We start from the raw sequence: 18,812 nt of genomic DNA, 5'->3' as shown, positions 1-18,812 counted from the left end.
TATTGCATCTGTGAACTGGAGAGTAGGCTGCACAAGTAAAGATGCAACAATAATGGAACTCCAAAATAATGTCAACACAGCATACTCCACGAAAGAGAACTGCTAAGAGCTCTTAGGAGCACCTTCCATGTTTGCACCTGGGATGCGGTCCCTCTTGTCAGTGGCTTTTTGAGTTAGTGAGTATAGCGACACCCAGAGCTTAAGAGCTGGTGATGGCTGTTGGTAATGTATATACTCCCTGGTTTCCCATTTCAGGTGTCTTTCTGCATATTGCCCTGAAAAAATCCCATGACAATTACACAAGAGAACTCAATATACCACTAAGTACTAGATGCACAAAAATAGGTACAAACAGAATATAAAAGTCACAGCTATATTCGATCCTAAATCTTACCTCACCTGAGATATATATATAAAATCTTTAAATTTTAAGATATTGATTAAGATGAATTAATACTTCATGTTTTTCTCAAAGAATTTCCCAAACATAGTGCCAAACAAAAAGAGAGCTACGTCAAATGTGCTCAAAGTGGTCTATTGATAAGCATTTAATCAGTTGCATCTATACCAGAGGATTGCTCCTCTGTGAGTGTTTTCCTTCCTTGTCAGTTCAGAAGTGGGTCTGCATTTTGAAGGTGTGGGAAAGACAGAGCATTTTTTGGACTGAGACTGATCCCGGAAACTGAGACTGAAGGCACCGATAGGAAATGTCCCTACCAGTAGCCCTTACTGTGTGACTAACAGTAGTATTGGGGCCCAATCCGGTCCAAGTAGTTCTAAAAATTTTGTATCATTATTTTTCTTTTAAAGGACTCCTTGTAAATAATTTATTTCAGTTCTCATTGCATATGCACACATTCCCAAAATTCCAAGGGAAGGAATGTATAGTGTTCTTTAAGTGAAGTAAAAACTGGCCTGAAGTTTACCTTTAAAATTAGATTTATGAATTTATTCTATTAATATAGTTTTAAAGTAGAATTGAACCTTCTAAAATAGATTAAATTCTGCATGTGAATATCTGTTCCTGTGATTTCTACTTCTGCAACAGGTAGTAATAAGCTGTTCTGTGCTTCGTGCACCAGGTTTGAGGTACAGCCTGTGAGTCCCTACCTAGCAAAGAATTGCTAAATGAAAGTATATAATGAAAAGAACAGATGTGCAAAAGTGGAAATTGCTCCCAAAAGGTTACTGTTTGTTTTTCAATGCTGGAACAAAACAAGGTTCCCTGTTAATCCAAAAACCACTTTTTCGCATTGATTCCTGAATAAGCCATTGCAGTGGTGCATGGCACTGGAATACTCTTTGTAGTAAACTGCAGCCAGGCATACCCAGCTGGACAGTCCAATAAGATGGCCACTGGTCACATGCGGCTAGGTAACTCTAAGTTCATTAAAACTAGATGCATGCTCAACGTTAGTCACTCAGTCAACTAAGCTGCAGACATTTCAAGTACTCGGTAACCTCTTTGTCAGTGGCTGCCATATTGGAACGTGCCTTTTAGAGTACATCCTGGGACGCAGTAAATCTCACCAGGGTGTCTACAGCCCAGGACACCTATCTGTTACATAGTAACTTTTTAGACAAATGGATTCAGGAGGTGTTTTTAGAATTGCATTTTAGCAGAATGAACTGTACTACTTAGGGTACTAAAGAGTATGCAAGTTTTTATTGCTTGTTTTTCTTTATTTTTCCATGTTAAAAAAAAATCACTGGCAAAATTTCACCAAGATCCTTCAATCAATTTGCAGTATTGGAAAGATTTCTGCACGGGCCACCATTACTTGCCAAAACATCTGAAGCCAGTGTGGCCCTTTGCAAAACTTCTGCAATTTTTGAGGACCATTTAAGGGAGCAGAAGACTTCCTGAGCAGGGTTGCACTACATTATCCGGAGTTTTCCTGAGACATAGGTCATTTCCATATTTAAATACCAGAATGAATACTGATTTGCCATTGTTTTTAATTGGTAAACTACTAAATTATTAACTAAGCTAGTTACTTCAGTTAGTGTTTATTTGATTAAAATTGCTATTTGCTAATGGCATCATTAATGCAATATAAGATGACTGTTAATTTTATATACCCAAGGCATTGATTGTATAAAAAGCGGGGAGCTCTCTTTGTGCCTCTGGTTTCTTCTGTCTGTTAGCATGCTGGATGGCTTTTCCATCTGAATCCTGCATGGCCAAAAGCTGCCAGTCATCAGGAATCCCTGATTAGAGCTTCAAACAAAAAGGTCCATGTTCAGTGCAACTTCTCAGAACAGCAGCAACAGTTAGAAGCAAATCCCCAGGCCTACTTAGGGCCTCCTGAACCAAAGTCTCTTCCACTAGTGGTTCGCAAACTTTAGTGAGCAGCACCGAGTTCCCCAAAGAGCCTGGTAAAACCCACCTCCAGGGTCCCTGCTCCAGAAGCTCTGCTCAGTTTGAAGCAGGGCCATCTTGCTGCAGGGGCCTGGGGACCTCTCTGAAAACCAGTGCTCTGGAGAAAACTGTTGTCACACTGTTCTCTATTTGGTTGCATATTACAGTTACTTGGTGAGGTTCCCAAAAGCTCATCTTCAGAGGTTCTAAAGGGTCCCCTCTTCTGAGACACCAATTAAATGGCTAAGTTATGTAGTAGGTGTTGAGTTTAGACGGTCACACAGAGATAACAGAGATACAGAGTTAGCTATGGGTATATATAGCTATAGATGTAAGCATAGGTAGATACAAGCTGATAGCTATAGATGATATAAGTATGGATATCCGTATACGTATGGATATAGGTACATATGGATAAAAGTATAGATATAGCCATAGCCATAGCTATGCAGACACAGATGAGGTAACCAGATTTGAGATGCCCAGACTGTCCCATGCTCAGAACTTCCTTTAACAAGAAGCTCAAAGTGTCTCTGGGTGGAGCTGGACCATCTCCCTGAGGCTTGTGGGGAGCACTCAGATTCTGGCAATCCTGTTCACCGGAGTCCTCCAGACACAAAAGCCCTCATTCTGGGGGACTGGCTTAATTAATCCCACTTTCCTTCATTCCCCTACAAAAATCCCTGGAGTTACAGCTGTTCCGATCGCTGGAGACATTGCACTGGGCAAAGCATGGAGACCACATTCTGCCTTCCCTTCTCCTGCTAAGCTCAGAATAACTGTGGTGTGGATGAAAATGTTCACCACACTTATTAAAAATGTATTAAATGTATGCATCCTAAATATGTATAATAGAAATAAAGGAGCACGCACCCTGGCACACAGCACCCTGCTCACAGTGGAGGTTTTGATGTTGTTCCTTGAAGGCCCCAACTCTTCCCGTGGTCCTGGCCTCCCAGTGACCATCTGGAATGCTGTCTAGGTGCCCGTCAAAGTGCCAGCCTCTCTTTTGGAATTGCCACCCTCAGAAAGGAGCTAGATATCACGGAAACCTTTAATGGGGGGCCCTGCCGGTGGCCCCCCTTCCCTCCAGCTCTGGCTCTCTCCTTTCCACCTGACCCGCACCCCTCTTTTCAGCACCTTCCTTCCCAGCTTCTCTCTCGTTCTCTGTACAGTCCTGCCCACTTTTCACACCAGCGGGCTCTTGGAAACCTTTCTCCTCTTGGGGAAAGCCTGGAAGATCCCGGACCTCCTGCCTGGAAGTGTTTGACAAGGCAGTGTTTTCATTCGCATGCAAATTTGTCTCTGGACCCGATTCAAGGAAAGTGCTTTTCCCTCCAACTGTCTCTGCAGCTCCACCCCTGGCTGTCTTTTGTGTTCTTGTAAATAAATGAGAGGCAACTGGCTTTCAGTTGGAAGACACAGCTGCAGGGGGCTCTCAAAAGCCAGCTAGAGAGAGGAGGTGAGACATGCTCAAAGAGTTGGCGCTCAGGGTTCAAATCGAGAAAAGGCTTTTTCAGTAGTTTCATTTAGGACTGTTCCGACTCCGCTGGAATTGTCTTAAGTCCTGAAAAATCTGAAAAATCAAGCTCTCTCTCTCTCTCTCTCTCTCTCTCTCTCTGTGTGTGTGTGTGTGTGTGTGTGTGTGTGTAAGTTTTCTCTCTAAGGAATCTACAGCATACTAGTGGTAGAATACATTCTAAGAATGTGTATTCCTGTGTCCTCCAGATAAGTATGTAACTTGGCCAGTTTTGGAGGTTGAAAGTGTATCCAATGAAATGATGGGGTGGGGTACGGGGAGATATTTAAAGCCCGATTGTGGATTGTGGGGAGAAGCACACAGGAGTGCATTGAGGGAAACCTCGCTTGCCCTGCTGAGTGAGTGGCCGTTTTAGTCTTTCTGGGTGCAGTTAGTGCAATGCCTCCGCCGGTCCAGAAGCACCCCAGCACTGTGAGCAAACACCTGTCTCCTGGGTCAGACGTGACTTCCATCCTGCCGTCAGCAGGTCTTTGCTAGGGAGGTTTTCTCTCTACTGGCACAGGAAGGAACGGGCTGGGCAGATTGAGGGGCGTGGGCTCCCGTTGGCATCAGAGCACGGCGTGGCTCGCCAGGCCACCTCGTGCGCCCGCCCGGGTCGCGCTCCGGGCTGGGGCCGGGCCGGGCCGGGCTGGGCGGGCCGTTTGCTTCCCCAAGGCTAAGCGCTCCTGTTCTCTCCTCTCCCGGGCACAGGGCACCACGAGCCGCGCCGGGCACCTGGCGGGGACGGAGCCCGCGCCCCCGCCGCCGCCGCCGCCGCGGGAGCCGTTCGCGCCCAGCCTGGGCAGCGCCTTCCACCTGCCCGACGCGCCGCCCGCCGCCGCGCTCTACTACTCCAGCTCCACGCTGCCCGCGCCCCCGCGCGGGGGCTCCCCGCTGGCCGCGCCCCAGGGCGGCTCGCCCACCAAGCTGCAGCGCGGAGGCTCGGCCCCCGAGGGCGCCGCCTACGCCGCGCCGCGCGGCTCCTCGCCCAAGCAGTCGCCCAGCCGCCTGGCCAAGTCCTACAGCACCAGCTCGCCCATCAACATCGTCGTGTCCTCGGCCGGCCTGTCCCCGATCCGCGTGACCTCGCCCCCCACCGTGCAGTCCACCATCTCCTCCTCGCCCATCCACCAGCTGAGCTCGACCATCGGCACCTACGCCACGCTGTCGCCCACCAAACGCCTGGTGCACGCGTCCGAGCAGTACAGCAAGCACTCACAGGAGCTGTATGCGACGGCCACCCTCCAGCGGCCGGGCAGCCTGGCAGGTAAAGGGCGCCGCCACCTGGCGCGGCTGACCTGAGCGCGTGGTGAGGGAGCGCGCGGGCTGGGGTGCCCGGGAGAATGCTGGCTTGGCCTGGGCCAGTTTGCAGTATTTGCAGGCTGCTGATGGTGTGTCAGGGATTCCCTGCAAGGACTTCCTCATTAGCTCTCCCCAAATGTGTCTTGTCAGTTGCTGCTCTTGGGGAGTATCTTATTATGATCTCTTCATCTCCAACATCCATCTCTCTCCTACTTCCCTCTCTCTCTCCAGTCTGAAGATGAAACCGTAAAAATCAGGCACTATAGCAAGGAATCACACAGACCTGTTGATTATATCCAGAGAAAGGCGAAACAAGGAACAATTGAAGGATTTAGATGATAGCCCTTAGTGGTTAACGCCTGGTCATCAGAGAAACTGAGGAGCTTTTCCGAGATCCGAATTTGACTTACACAGGCTGCAGTGGTAGTGAAAAAGTAACACAGTCCCTTGAATTTCTTCACTGTTTTAGGCTAAGGGTGGGAAGGGCTGGTGGGTGCTTTTCTCTGCCAGTTTAGAAGAGGGGACATTTCCCTGTGCTGGTGCCCAGACCAGCTGATGAGTCTTGGCATCTTATGCTCATCTTAAACCAGACACCGTGGTCATACTGCCTCCACTAAAACACCCCATGTGTGACCAGGATTTATTGCCGATTCTTTACCTTATAGAAGTATTTGGTAATCGTGTCACTCTGCTGACGGATGCCAGGCTGCTGTTTCCTTTCTTGACACAAATGCATGACTGTGAAGCTAAATAGGATTTCTCAAAAAGGCACTTGTTGCAGGCACCAGGCAGGTGGCCGAGGGAGTCTTTAATTCGGCCAGGGTGAAGGGTCTGGCTTGCTTACCCGGATGTAGGCTGCCCACAAAATGATGCTAGGTGCATTTGTGGAACTGAAAATAGTCTCCTCTTTCACTGTCTCTCCCAGTGGTATGGGATTTTGGAAACAGTCATCAATGCCTACTTTTCTGCCAGGGCCAAAGTATTTGTCATGTTAGGGAGCCAGGAGTGACAATCTGATTAGATTAGATCCTAAGAAAAAGATACCAAAAGTGTGACATCAACTGCTAGATCATGTCAAGGAAGGTGGAGCATCAGTGAGAATACAGCTCCCTGCTACCCTTTCAGTCAGTGACGATGCGAAGAGGAAACTGACACTCAGGCGTCCAGTTTCATTTTCTGCCCTTATCTGGTGGAAAGCTTCCAGAGTCTTTGCTTCCAGCTCTTCCTTCCCCTGATTATGTGTGATAGATGTGTGCCACATGACTGAACATATCAGGTCCAAAGGAGAGGATGTAAGAACAGGAATGTAAAGAGCAAAGAGCCAAGCTGCTCATTAAATCAAGGACTCTAGCAAGAGGGTTAGGAGTAAATCCATTGTGAAAAATCGCCTGTGTTCTAATGTGTGTGATGCATGTTTCAAGGGATTGGTGTGTGCCTGTGTGTGTCTGCATGTACACCACACAGGGGTGTATAGTTGTTGGTCTTTTAGTTACTTTTCTCTGATTGATGAGACAAAATGGCTGGCACCCAAAGTTAAAGGGAAAAGCTTTGTTTAGCTTACAGTTTGTGGAAGTTTCAGTCCATAACAGGCAGGCTTCAAGGCAGGGTGGCCTGGCAGACAAGAATCACAGAGGAGAAACAGTTTGTGGCAGGCAGAAGATAGCAAAGCAGCCAGAAACAACCACAGCTCTTTCTATCCCTTGTATTTTATTCAGGCTAGAGTGGACAGCACTCACACCCTTAATCCTGGTGCCCTTGATCCTAGCCTTACACTGTGAATCACTTCCACCTTCACATACCCTAGATCCAGCCACCGCTGAAAAAGCCTCACCTGTGGGGGGACAGCTAGACACAAACCACAACAGTTGGTTAAAGAGGAGGAAGCTTCTTTTGGCCAGCGAGAGAATTCCAGTTGACCAACACATTCCTTTGCACCTTCACTTTCCTCTTCATTTCCTTCTGTTCCTCAGATTTTTTTCTGGCAATGTTTGATTTTATTACCTGGTGGGAGAAGCAAAAATCAGTATGCCTTTGAAGAACCTTAATTTTAGAGTGGCAATGGATACTTTTAATGTTGAATGTAAATTTTAGCGTGAATGCTTTGTTAAGTATTCATTTAAATATTTTTTTTTCACAAATTGCTCCTGGCAGTTTTGAGCTTGAGGTTATTCTGTAATGGTGTGTAAACACTTGGTTCCCATAAGCTCATGCATCCCGTGTAGCAAACTGTGGCTCAGGAGAGGATCTGTAAAGTTTGTGGGATCAGGAATCTTGGAGCTTTTGGAATTCAGCCCAGTTCTATGTCCTTGATACCATTCCAGGCATGGCAGCAGTCAGACCCACCTGGCTTGCTCATACAAGGAGCAAGTACGCAATATTGAAATGTAGCTTTTGGATTTAAAGGGATTTGGAAGATCTGTCACTAATAACTAGGAAGTATAAAAACTGGGTAGCAACTTTCACAAATAATCATTTCATAATATTTTATTTTGTATGTCTTATGTATTGCCACTTCTTTAGACCCTGGAGATCCAATAGCAATAGTAATCCCTCTCTTTGTTTCAAATGAAGAGGATGAAAAAAATCATCAAAATAAATAGTTTCAGCCAGCAAGGTAGTGCATGTCTTAATCCTATCCAGTTGGGAGCCTGAGGCAGGATCTCAAATTCAAGGCCAGGCTGGGCAATTTAGCAAGACTCTACTCCCAAGTAAAATTAAAACTCAATGGTTAACACCTGCCTAGTATGAAAGGTCCTGTATTTAATCCCCCCACTGGTAATAATAATAATAATAAGTAGTGGTAATAGTAAATACTTTTGGTAGGGTAGCAAAACAAAGCCCTGATTAGTTTTGAGGAGGTGAGAAGGCTGGCTGAGTTTCTGGGGAATGAAAGTTCTGAAAAGAAGCCAAAGCAAGTTCAGAGGCTTGCAAACAGGGGCCCAAGGGATGCACTGGCCGTGCTGTGAGGTCAGTGGGTTGGCCAGTAGGGTAGAGTGGACAGTCAGATCAGGAACCGGGGGGGGGGGGGCATCTGAGGACTGGAGCAGAGAGTGGCACGGTCCCAGAACAGACTTTTGGGATTAAATGCAAAAGCAAAGATGTAAATTGTGTGTGATGGCAATAACCTAAGCAAGAGGTGATCAGGCCTGGGGTCAAAGAGGGTCACATGAGAGGTGATGCAAGCTATGCAGTCCTGGTGTAGACCCAGTGGGGTTTCCTTGTGGACTATGTGATGATGGCCAGAGAGCAAAGACACAAGGACACTACTAATCCCACAGCCAGAAGGGAGCAGCTGTTGACCGAGATGGGGCGGGCTGCCTACCAAGGGTGCTGGGCGGCTTTGGAGTAGTGGGTAAAATCCGGATTTTGGATGCATGATGGTTGCCTGTCACAGTCAAAGTGTGCATGGCAAGCAGAGCTGGACACGCAGTCGAAGTCTTTGCAAGGCTGTGTTCAGCTGCGAGCATTTCCAGAGCTGACACATTCTGTCTGAGGCTTCTGGTCACCAGCTGCGGGGGTCAGGACAGGCACATCTGCGTTTTCACTAAATCTTACTGCTGACCAAACTCTATAAAGTCTGCCCAGAGGCTGCAGAGCTCTGGTTCTCCAGGGAAACACCAAGAGCCAGATTAAACCTAGCAAAGTGTCATTTCTCACAGAAGCGGTCATCAGAGTCCAAAGGTCTCACAGTAGTTTTTCTTTTACTTTTCAACTGTGCCTTTATCACTGCATGGTGTTGCAGAATGGAAGCCCAGCTCTTGCTTGCTAGCTGCATCCCCAGAACTTTCTAACCTTAGACACAGTACCTACTGCCTAAATATTTCCCTTTATTAAGGAGGTCAATGTAGGATGTGCTTTTGCAATTTTGGACATAAAATAATAATAGCTGAGTGTGATCAAAACACATCATCAATGTTTAAATTAAAGTTTTAAAATTTTCCTTACAATAAAAGACGCATTGCCATGAACCCCCTCAAGATCCACCCCCTTGCTTCAGACACACTCATCCCATCCTTCTTGCCGCTCTCCGAAGCAGTTCTGGACGCCCTCTTTCAGGAGTGTCTTTTCATCGCTGCCTTTATGTCCTGAATCAATTCAAAATCTTTACAGGAATTGCCGTCAATTGCTCAGTAATTGTTACTTAGTGATACCTACCAGACAGATGCATGTGGAAGAAGTCATCCACTTCTGCTTTAGACACAAGCAAATTTCCTGAGTCCTAAAAGACGAGTTTCTGTGTTGGCCATACAAAGCTAAGGAGGTATGGTCCCTGTGTTCCAGATTCTGTGTAGAATGAGAGAGAATATAGTTACGATAGGAGGGTCTGTGAGAGGCAGCTTTTATTGGGATGCCCTGTGTGTCCAGCCTGCTTCCTGTGGGGAGGTGGGCCCAAAGCCAAGGCATGAAATAGGAGCAAGTGAGATATGTAACCAGAATGAATGCAGCAAGTTGAGGTGTGCATGGTAAACAGTAGAGCAAAAACAACTAGCAAGTCAGTGTTTCCAACAAAGCTGAGTGGTGGTGGTGTTGCTAGAACACTGAGAGAGACGTGGGCGGTGGGACCAGAGTGAAGGGCTTGTAATGTCCTCTCGCCAGCACACAGGGGCATGATCTTACATGCATGCTGCACACTGCTCTGGCAGCCGCGTGGAGGGTGGATGTGCAAAGGACAACCAGTCAGGGGAACAGGAAGCGATTAATGTTGTCTTTCTTTACTCCTAGATGAAGTTACTAGAACTCTCGCTGTTCAGCAGTGATCACTTAAAACCAGTAGAGGAGGATGAAAAGGAGAAAGCATAATCCTGTTTCTCTGTTGTTCTGGCCAATGGTTGCTCCATTTCATTTTTCATAAATTAAGAGTTAAATTTATTTTACTGAGTGAATATATTAAATATTAATGACAAAATTGTGCTGAGGAAACACACTGCACTGTAAAGCATTTCCCCCAGTCAGGCATTGAGTCAGGCTCTGCACATTTTATGTCCTGCAGTCTCTCCATATCTTAGTGGGGGGCAAGTGTCATCTTTCTCTCCACCTCACAGACTTACAACTAAGGCTCATCCATGAACCATTCCTTGCCATGACAGGGATGTGATGGGAACCTGGTCTCTCTGAGCTCAGAGTCCCCATGCTGATACACGTATGTGACACATGAGTAAAGGAGCGTATCTCCATGCTCGTGTGGGAAAGCACTAAGGACGAAGAACTGCAGTACGAGTTTTGAACTTACTGAAATCACAAGTGGCTTTGAAGAAAGCAAAAACAACTGTGTTGACATCCTGTGGAGTGTGACTTCACCAGTACCAAAGCTTGTTTGTGGTCACTTTGGTAAAGAAAGTAGCATGGTACTTTCACTTTCTGAGTTTAGAATGAAAGTAATCCTGGTTAGACGTAGAAGTCCGGGTTATAAATATGTAAGTTGTCCAATGTCAGAGGCTTACTTTGACATAAAATTATGTCAATGAAATATACATTCTTAACTAATGATTTCAATTAAAACCAGGCTAATATGGAAAGTTATTTGGTTAAGGCATCTCCGTTTTGTACTCTAGACAAATGGACTTAACGATCAATATTTAGAGTTGGTCATGCTTTTAAAGCACTAATTCTGATTATTTGAGGACTTCAGATCCATCCATTGAGTGGTTAGGACTTCTGTGTGCACCGGTTTGAAGGAAGGGAAGCAAAAAAAAAAAAAAAAAAATGCCTAATTCTGATTTTTTTTTTTTTTTTTTTTTTTGACCAGGGATCAAACGCATGGCCTTGTGCTTGCCAGGCAGGCACTTGTGCTGCTGAGCTAAATCCCTGGCCCCTTCAAATGCCTAATTCTGGATGAAAGCTTTACAATCTCTGGCATCAGGTTCTCTGCTCAGTTAATGAGTGAGTCTGTTTAACACAGTTCCTGGGATCTGGTCAAAAGGCAGTGTGATGCCTGGCTCTTGCTGCCCCCTTTCAACCTCATTTTGGAGTTGGTCTCTCAAGTGCCTGTAGATAAGCTCTTGAAGCTCTAGATAAGCTCATGCACATTCTGCTTACCCAAACCCTAGATACACCCACCACCACTTAAAGCCAATTACATGCATGTGTACATACTTAAGAAAAGAACAAGAAGAATCCCAGGTGACATTTTCCAGGTAGTCTGGGGTCAACTTAGGCTACTGATCACTGTCTTAGCCTTCGTGCAGAAGTGGAAGACTCTGCCAGCTGGAGGCTCCACATGTGTTTGAGAGGAGCGCTCGCTCGAAGCTCTCCCAGCCACAGAGACGCCTTGGATGGCCCCTGGCCAAGTCTCTGGGCCCCAGCCTCTCCACGGAAGCTCGTGTCTGGGGAGAATCCCTGCACTGTTTCTTTCTCAGCCGTGTAGAGCGGATTTCTGTCCTGTAGGCGCACTGTCAGCCTGCACACCTGTCCCCTCCCACCGCAGACTCACTCAGGGACAATGCCTCTTGGAGAGCACTGCTATTCACACTGGGGGAAGAAGCTGCCTCTGGCATTTTTCTTCTTCAAATATGACAAATGCACAGGGATTACTGAGGAATGGGAAAGAATTAGTGGCATGAGAAAGAGAGACAAAAATGGAGAAATGAATCATGTCTCAGAAGAAACACAGATAATTTCTGGGATAGAAGAAATTAAAAGAAATAAGCAAAAACTTTAGACTCGGTATTGAAGAGGATTTAGGGAGATCTTGACTTCATTAAATAAAAGCTAGATGGTATGCGAAAGGATCAAAGCACAAGAAAACCTTTGTAAGCTGTAAAAATATAACTACCAAAGCTAAAAATATGATAGGATGACCAGGAAATTGTTAAGGAAATCACTCAGGAGATAGAACATAAAAGGAAAGAGACAGAAAATATGAGGATAATGCCAAAAAGAGGCATAAAGAACAAGACTCTGAGATCTAACATATTACAAGAGTCTTAGAAAGACTGCAGAGAGCCAGTTATCAAAGAAGTCACAGGGAAGAATCACTCAGAGCTGAGTGCTCCTGCCTCCAATGGGAAACACCCTCCGCTTGCAGGAGACAGCATTTCTTATTCCACATCGTGAAATTTCAAAGCACCAAAATAAAAGATGGCCCTAAAATCTATCGAGAGAAATAAAACAGACTCTACCTGACTTAGCAGTCATATCAGATGGTAGAGAATGAGACACCACTCACATCCTCAGGGGGGAAGTAATTCTCAGCCTAAATCCACGTAGCCAATTATCAATCACAAAGGGAGAGTCTTAATATTAGTAGATTTGCAAGGACTCAAAAAACTCATCTCCTCTGCTCACTGTTTTAGAAAGATGTAGCATTTGGAGGATATACCACAGCTAAATAAGACCATAAAATAAAAGGAGGAAATGGTGTCCAAGAAACAGCATATACCAAGTAGCAGGATAGTAAAGATAATCCCTGGAGGAAAAGACCAATGGGAAGCAGGCTAGGAGGAAGAGAAAGAGGTCAGGGCATGGGAAAGTTGATTGTGAACGCTGATGCAGGTTTCAGCAGGTCTGGCCAACTCCATTGTCAAGGACAGGAAAAGTACAAAAAAATAAAATAAAAAAGATGGAGGGGGAAAGAGATGTTGGAGTCCACTAAGTTTCACCAGTGATTCAAAAGGTGGTAGCTGAGAGTTTTAGGGCTACACAAGTACGAGTGGGCATCTAGGTTCATGGCTTCCTGCCTCCATGACCTATGGTGGTTTGGGTTAGGTCAGCAAGCACCTACTGAGGACCTGTTTCCTGGGAGATGCTCTCCTAAGGGCTGGACACCTGCCTATGAACACCAGAGGCCAGGGCCCGGGTGTTCTCTGGAGTTCACGTTCTGCTTCGGGTGAGATGCTAGATGGTGAGAAGTGGACAAGGAGGAAGACGGAGGGTCAAGGAGGTCATGTCATGATAAGATGGCATTTGAGCCAGCACTTGAGAAAAGGAGAGGGGACAGTGTGGAAATCTGAAAGGCTATCTGAGGCGGGATAGCGGGTGGCACAGAGGATCTGGAGTAAAATCTCACCCAACCTGTTGGAGAACTGAAGGGGCCTTCTCGGAGATTGTGCGCTTGCCCTGTATTGGGAATGTCAGTGTTGTAAGAATTCTGCAAGGTCTTATAGAGACCACATGAGATCGTGCCTGTCCACTGTTTGTTAAATGGGCCACTTATTAGGGAACCCTACAAGTTCTGACCCTTGTACTGCAAACAGTCATAATGGGAGGCTCCAGTGGCATTCTGATAGCAGATCAATGGAACCCCGATGCAGCTCCTACTGGCACGAGGGCAGGGTGACATCAGCCAAGAAGTTGACTGTGGCATGCACTCATGATGTGGGCCCTGAGAGAGCATCAGGGTGCAGGGACTCTCAAGAGGGAAAGGAATATCCCAGCAGGGAGGGAAGGGTCACTGAAGGAAGGCAGCACTCCCAAGTCGGGGTTAATCCTGTGGGGTTTAATGTGGGGATCAGAGCTCCAGGGATATTCAGGCTGAACCTAATGTGCAGCTTTGATCTCTTGAATTAGCTGAGGAGGTCTCACTACCTTTGGAGGCACTGAGTTTTTCAGGTAAAATATCTCATCTGTATTAGCTCATTTCCTGTGGCTGTAACAAAACACCCAGTGTTTGCTTCTTACGAAGAAAAACCATGTTTGGTTATCTCACAGTTTTGGAGGCTGAAGATCCAAGCGTGATGGCCTCATCGCCTCTGTCTTCTGACGATCCCTGTGCCTGACTTGCTAACTGGCTGATGGCATCGTGATAAGAGGACAGGTCACACGGTGAGACAGGAAGGCAGAGGGATTCAGAGACCTTTTTAAAGAACTTTTCACTCAAGAACTAAACGGCATCCCCAACACCCTCGTTAATCACTGCCGACACAGTGCTGCTAGCCACCTAATTATCATGTACTCCCGACTCACCTCTTAAAACATCTCCCATTTTGGGGCTAGGGATTTAGTTCAGTGACATAAGCGCCTGCCTTGCAAGTGCAAGGTCGTGAGTTCAATCCCTGGTACCAATATAAAAAAAGAACAAAAAAAAAGAAAAACATCTCCCATTTTATCAGTGCTCCCTGGGACCAGGCTTCCAGCACATGACCCAGGGGTGACAGCCACATACCTACCACAACCTCATCCTAGGGCATTTTTTAAAAATAAGAACTTTTTTTTTTGCAAGGACTAAATAATCTAGAAATTTGTATGAACTTTTTATTTTTTGACTTATAATTAGGCATCCAGGAATGTGTGAGACATCAGACACTAGCAAGGTGAGGGTGTATGAGAAGACTAAAGCAGAAAGGGTTAACCAGGACCAGTTGGGGGGCCCCATGAATGAACCGACTGCCAGCCAAAATGTTTTTTTCCTTTGAGCAATGGGCCACGTGGTAAAAGGTGCCCTGGTGGCTGGGACTGAACTCAGGGAAGTCATCTTCTTTCCCCTAGACCTGCAGCTGAAATAGGTGGGCGTGGCATCCAGTGTGCTAGCCGGAAGTACTTTTATGTGTCATGTAGAATGACAAAAGGGAGCACAGGATGGGGAAGGGAGACACATACAGCCCCATGCTGATTGATGGTCAGGACTGTGGCTCCACGGCTGGGTCCCAGCACCCAGTGATGGGGGAAAGGTGATGGGTCTTGGTGCAGGGTAGGATTATTCTTCAGTCCAGGGTGCTTGCCTCTGAATTGAAATGTGGCTGCTAAAATATTTGTGCGTGCACAAACACACACACACACATTCATGGTAGATTAACTAATATTGAAATATCTAAAATGTCTAAAAGCTAAAGAGATCTACATAACACATGTATTGTCCTATTCACATTGTCCAAGGAAAAAATATCCTGTGTCTTCTTGCAGTTAAAAGGAGAATTGCATTTAAATTGGTGGGCATGTGGGTACCTCCTGGGCAGCAGATGAGACCCCGCCGTTGTCTGAGCATTCACCATGCCTCACTCAGGAAATTTAAACAAATTTTTCGGCTGATTCTGGTAAAGCTAGCGCGATGAAGTGGGGACAGTCCATCAATGTCCAAGTGCCACTGTTAGTACAAACTGAAGTGACAATAAAAGGAGGGAGCAGATTTTCCCCAAAGTGAACAAAACGTTTATAAACTAGTAACAGTTAACTGAAAATTTTGGCTCCATGAGTATTGAAAATCTGTAAGAGGAAGAGCCTTCTCCCTGACCTCTGAGCTTCACAATTCTTTGGAAAAGGTTTTCTGTCTTCCCTCGGGCTCAGTCATCATTTTCACACAGACATAGAAAGCTGGAGACAGAATCTTACAGAGTCGAGTACAGAGCAAGCAGCAGGGTTGATGAGAATAGACAACACCCAACCCCAGTGTCTGCACATGGCCCCCGGTGTACCCTGTGGATTTCTGGGGGCGGGGGGAGAGACACTAGTCAACTCAGCCTGTAAGTATAATATCTTCAAAGAGACGTGAGAACGATGATGTTTCTGTTTGGCATCCTGGATGGTCCCAGGATACATAGCTGCTGGGTCCCTAAATAGGGGGTCTCACACTGAAGCTAAAATCAGCTACCTGTTCTGATGCCTCTGAATTCAATTTTAGCTCTCTGTGTATGGACCGGCAACATGGAAATGCAATCCAAACTGCCTTAGGAGACAAGTTTCTGTGTCAGTAGCTCATGCAGAAAAGGGAAGTCAGTACAGAATCTCTTTAGGATGGAACATGCGTGTGCGCGCGCACACACACACACACACACACACACACACACACACACGTCGTTTGCACAACCTTCTACAGTGCCACAAACAACTGCATGGTAGAGTCTCAGTCTTTTTGTGCTGCTCTAACAAAATACAGTAGTCTGCAAAACTTTTAAACAACAGAAATTTATCTCCCACCACTCTGGAAGCTGGGAAATTCAAGGTCAAGGTGCCAGTAGGTTGTTCGTCAGGTGAGAGCCACTGTCTGGTTCCCAGGCCATTTTGCTGTGTCCCCACATAGCAGAAGGGGCAGGGGCTCTGTGAAGCCCCTGTTGTAAGTCCTCAGGGCTATTCCTGAGCAGACTTGGTCACGTCTAAGGAGTGCCATTCACATTGGTGCTGTTCTTATAAGTGTGTTGCAGTTTCTGTGACCGGAAACTCAACTTAAACTGAGTTTCTGTGCTACAGGAGCACGGCTCGCACCCCTGAGTACTGTCCCATCTGACAACTTCATACACTCTTCCCAGGGTAAAGATGGCATTTGAGAAATGGCCAGGAAAATTCCAACTCTAGAGTGACCTCATCAAGTGTGTGCAATATTAGGGAATAAATGTTTTAATGACCATAACCACTAGCCAAAGCCAGTTATGCCTACATAACCCAGCAACAGCTATAGAGCTTTACAACACACTTGTATGTACACAGATATTAAAACTTTTAAGATGAAAGGAATGCAAAGAAAATTTAATCTTTGCAGGACTGTTTATTATACAGTATAATTCCTCTCTTCTCAAACTCTTTTTAATACATGCCAAGTTTTATGTTGAGCAAAATAATAAAAATTAGTGAAATGTTGATGTAGAAGAGTTATAAAATCTAAATATAGAGAAAGTTTAATCTAAGAAGCAGCTTATTTGTCATATTCTCTCCATAAATTTTGTTGAGAGTTACTGCTGTCATTTTTTCCCTTAGAATTATTACAAGGCTACTCTGTGGATGTTGATGAAAAATAAAAGCTACAGAAAAGATAATGCATTTTAATTTTTCATTTTGGGAGCCATTGTCCAAATTTTAAAAGGTTATCTGTGCAGGCTATCAAAGGTAGATCTAAAGTACTCTTAAGTAAAAGTCTTCATTAGGATACTGAGGTGAAAAATGTCCTAGTTGGCATAGGCTTTCAAAATACTGCAACAAATTCATCGAGAAAACACGCTAAAGCCTACTTTTGTCTGGTGAAAGCTTTCTCCCTGACATACACGGAGAATTTCACCCTTGTCCTTGGGTAGAAGCTGCCCAATCAAATAGGATAATCAAATAGGAAAATAACTTTCATTTTTCTAGCACTCAGCATTTTGGTAAACAGAATGAGCACCCGTGGAAGCCTCAGCCTGCCTGCCTGTCCGTCTGTCCTATTTCCAACTCATTGCAATAGCAACAAAAAAGATGGACCATGCACACCATGATTTGGATTCTTTCTCTGGAAATATCCATCAGCATCTGTAATAATTAGGTCTGGAAGCCAGACTGTAGATGTACCACAAGTGTTGCAGACACAGGATGTAGAGAAGCAGCTGTTGAGAAATAAGATGGCATTTGTTGAATTTTATCCCCTGATGGATAAAGAAGAGAATGTGTGTGCCTATGAGACTGCCCATTAAAAATGTAAACAGCTGATTAGGAAAGCATGAAACAATAGATTGCTTTGCACCCGTAGTTCATTGGAATCATAAGAAGATACTAGAGAACAAAGCTCTTGGTCTACTCCAGCTGGGCAGGAGACAGACTTTGAAGAAAAATGTAAATACTAGGCCTCTTCCAGTAAAAGTGAAGCTTTGCCTATTAGACTGCTTTAAACACAGAGGCCTAAAGACTGAATACAAGTCTGAAATCCAATTATTTGTCTTTCTCTACAAAGATTTTTATGATTCAAAATTTACTCCCATCCCCCTAACTCCATTCAGTCTTGCTGAGAAAGACTGGGGATGCTTTGGTAGAATGGTACCAGGTTCTATCTGAGGCTGTTTCAACAAAGATTCCCGAGCTCATGGTATACACGTGATTATCACATGCTGCAGTCCTGGAGCAGCTGCTCCTCAGGAAGTCACCTCCCCAGAGGGTCCAGCTGATACAGCACAAAAGTCCTTTCCAAGGCCCACGGAAGGGAAGGAAGCAGGGATAGGCAGGAATGCCCTGCCTTCTATGCATGGCCACAGCCTGCAGCTCCAGGGCTCCCCCAGCAAAAGGCTGACGGCAGCCTAAGTGTGACAAGCTGATAACAAAAGCCACTTCTCCCTTCCCTGCTCTATAAGGTATTGCTACCTTCCTGCAAACTTTAGTAACAAAGCTCCTAAGGAGAGTCCCCAGCTCCACATGCCAAAATGGATGTCACTGGGGTGTTCTGAATCCTTGGCTTACAGGGCCTGCTGAGGGCCCAACTTTGACATGTACTTCTTAAGCTCTTACTTCTTGGCCCCATATCTTCAGGCTTGCCCTGGATGTTCTAAACTAGGTAACTTAATAGAGGCATCTGGAGAGTGATCAAACAGTGCTCTTGAGGTCCTGGTCTGGAGCGGGCCCCTCACCTCAAAAATGTTCCCGGCAATTTCCCAGATGCCTGCCACACACAGTCTCTCAGGGTGGAGAAGCATGGAGCTTAGCTGATACATGTGCCCTGTGGCAATTTAGGATTCCAGATACACACTCTGCCAGAATCACTAGAGAAACACTATCATCAAACACAAATGTCCAATGTGTTGGTGGAAAACTGCTGTTTTTCCCTCTCTCCCTCCCTGGAAGTGGCTGTTGCTCTGGCCAGGCTGCTGAGTGATGCCTTTGTGGCTACCTGGAGTAAAGGTCAGGATTCTGCGGCAGCCCGAGAAGACTCCCATGTTTCACCACGACCTGTGCAGTGCATGCACTTGACCGTGCTGCCAAGCTCATGCTGAGGCCCCACCTGTGTGACCAGCACCCAGCTGCACT

The 18,812-nt window shown here is 45.7% G+C and overlaps 1 protein-coding gene across 7 annotated transcripts in view; it reads left to right on the top strand.

Moving 5' to 3' along the window:
- Ctnnd2 (catenin delta 2) overlaps positions 1-18,812 on the top strand; it is an 813,816-nt gene that overhangs the window by 469,782 nt on the left and 325,222 nt on the right. For all 7 annotated transcript variants that reach the window (XM_063257972.1, XM_063257971.1, XM_063257974.1 and 4 more), the window contains one exon: positions 4,593-5,148. In XM_063257972.1, coding sequence (XP_063114042.1) covers positions 4,593-5,148 — 556 coding nt within the window. The remainder of the gene's footprint in view (positions 1-4,592; positions 5,149-18,812) is intronic.

The sequence above is a fragment of the Cavia porcellus genome, unplaced genomic scaffold (genome assembly GCF_034190915.1).
Source record: "Cavia porcellus strain 051 isolate PalLab524CR breed Dunkin Hartley unplaced genomic scaffold, mCavPor4.1 scaffold_11, whole genome shotgun sequence".
Lineage (NCBI taxonomy): Eukaryota > Metazoa > Chordata > Mammalia > Rodentia > Caviidae > Cavia > Cavia porcellus.
This window is presented reverse-complemented; position numbering and strand designations above follow the sequence as displayed.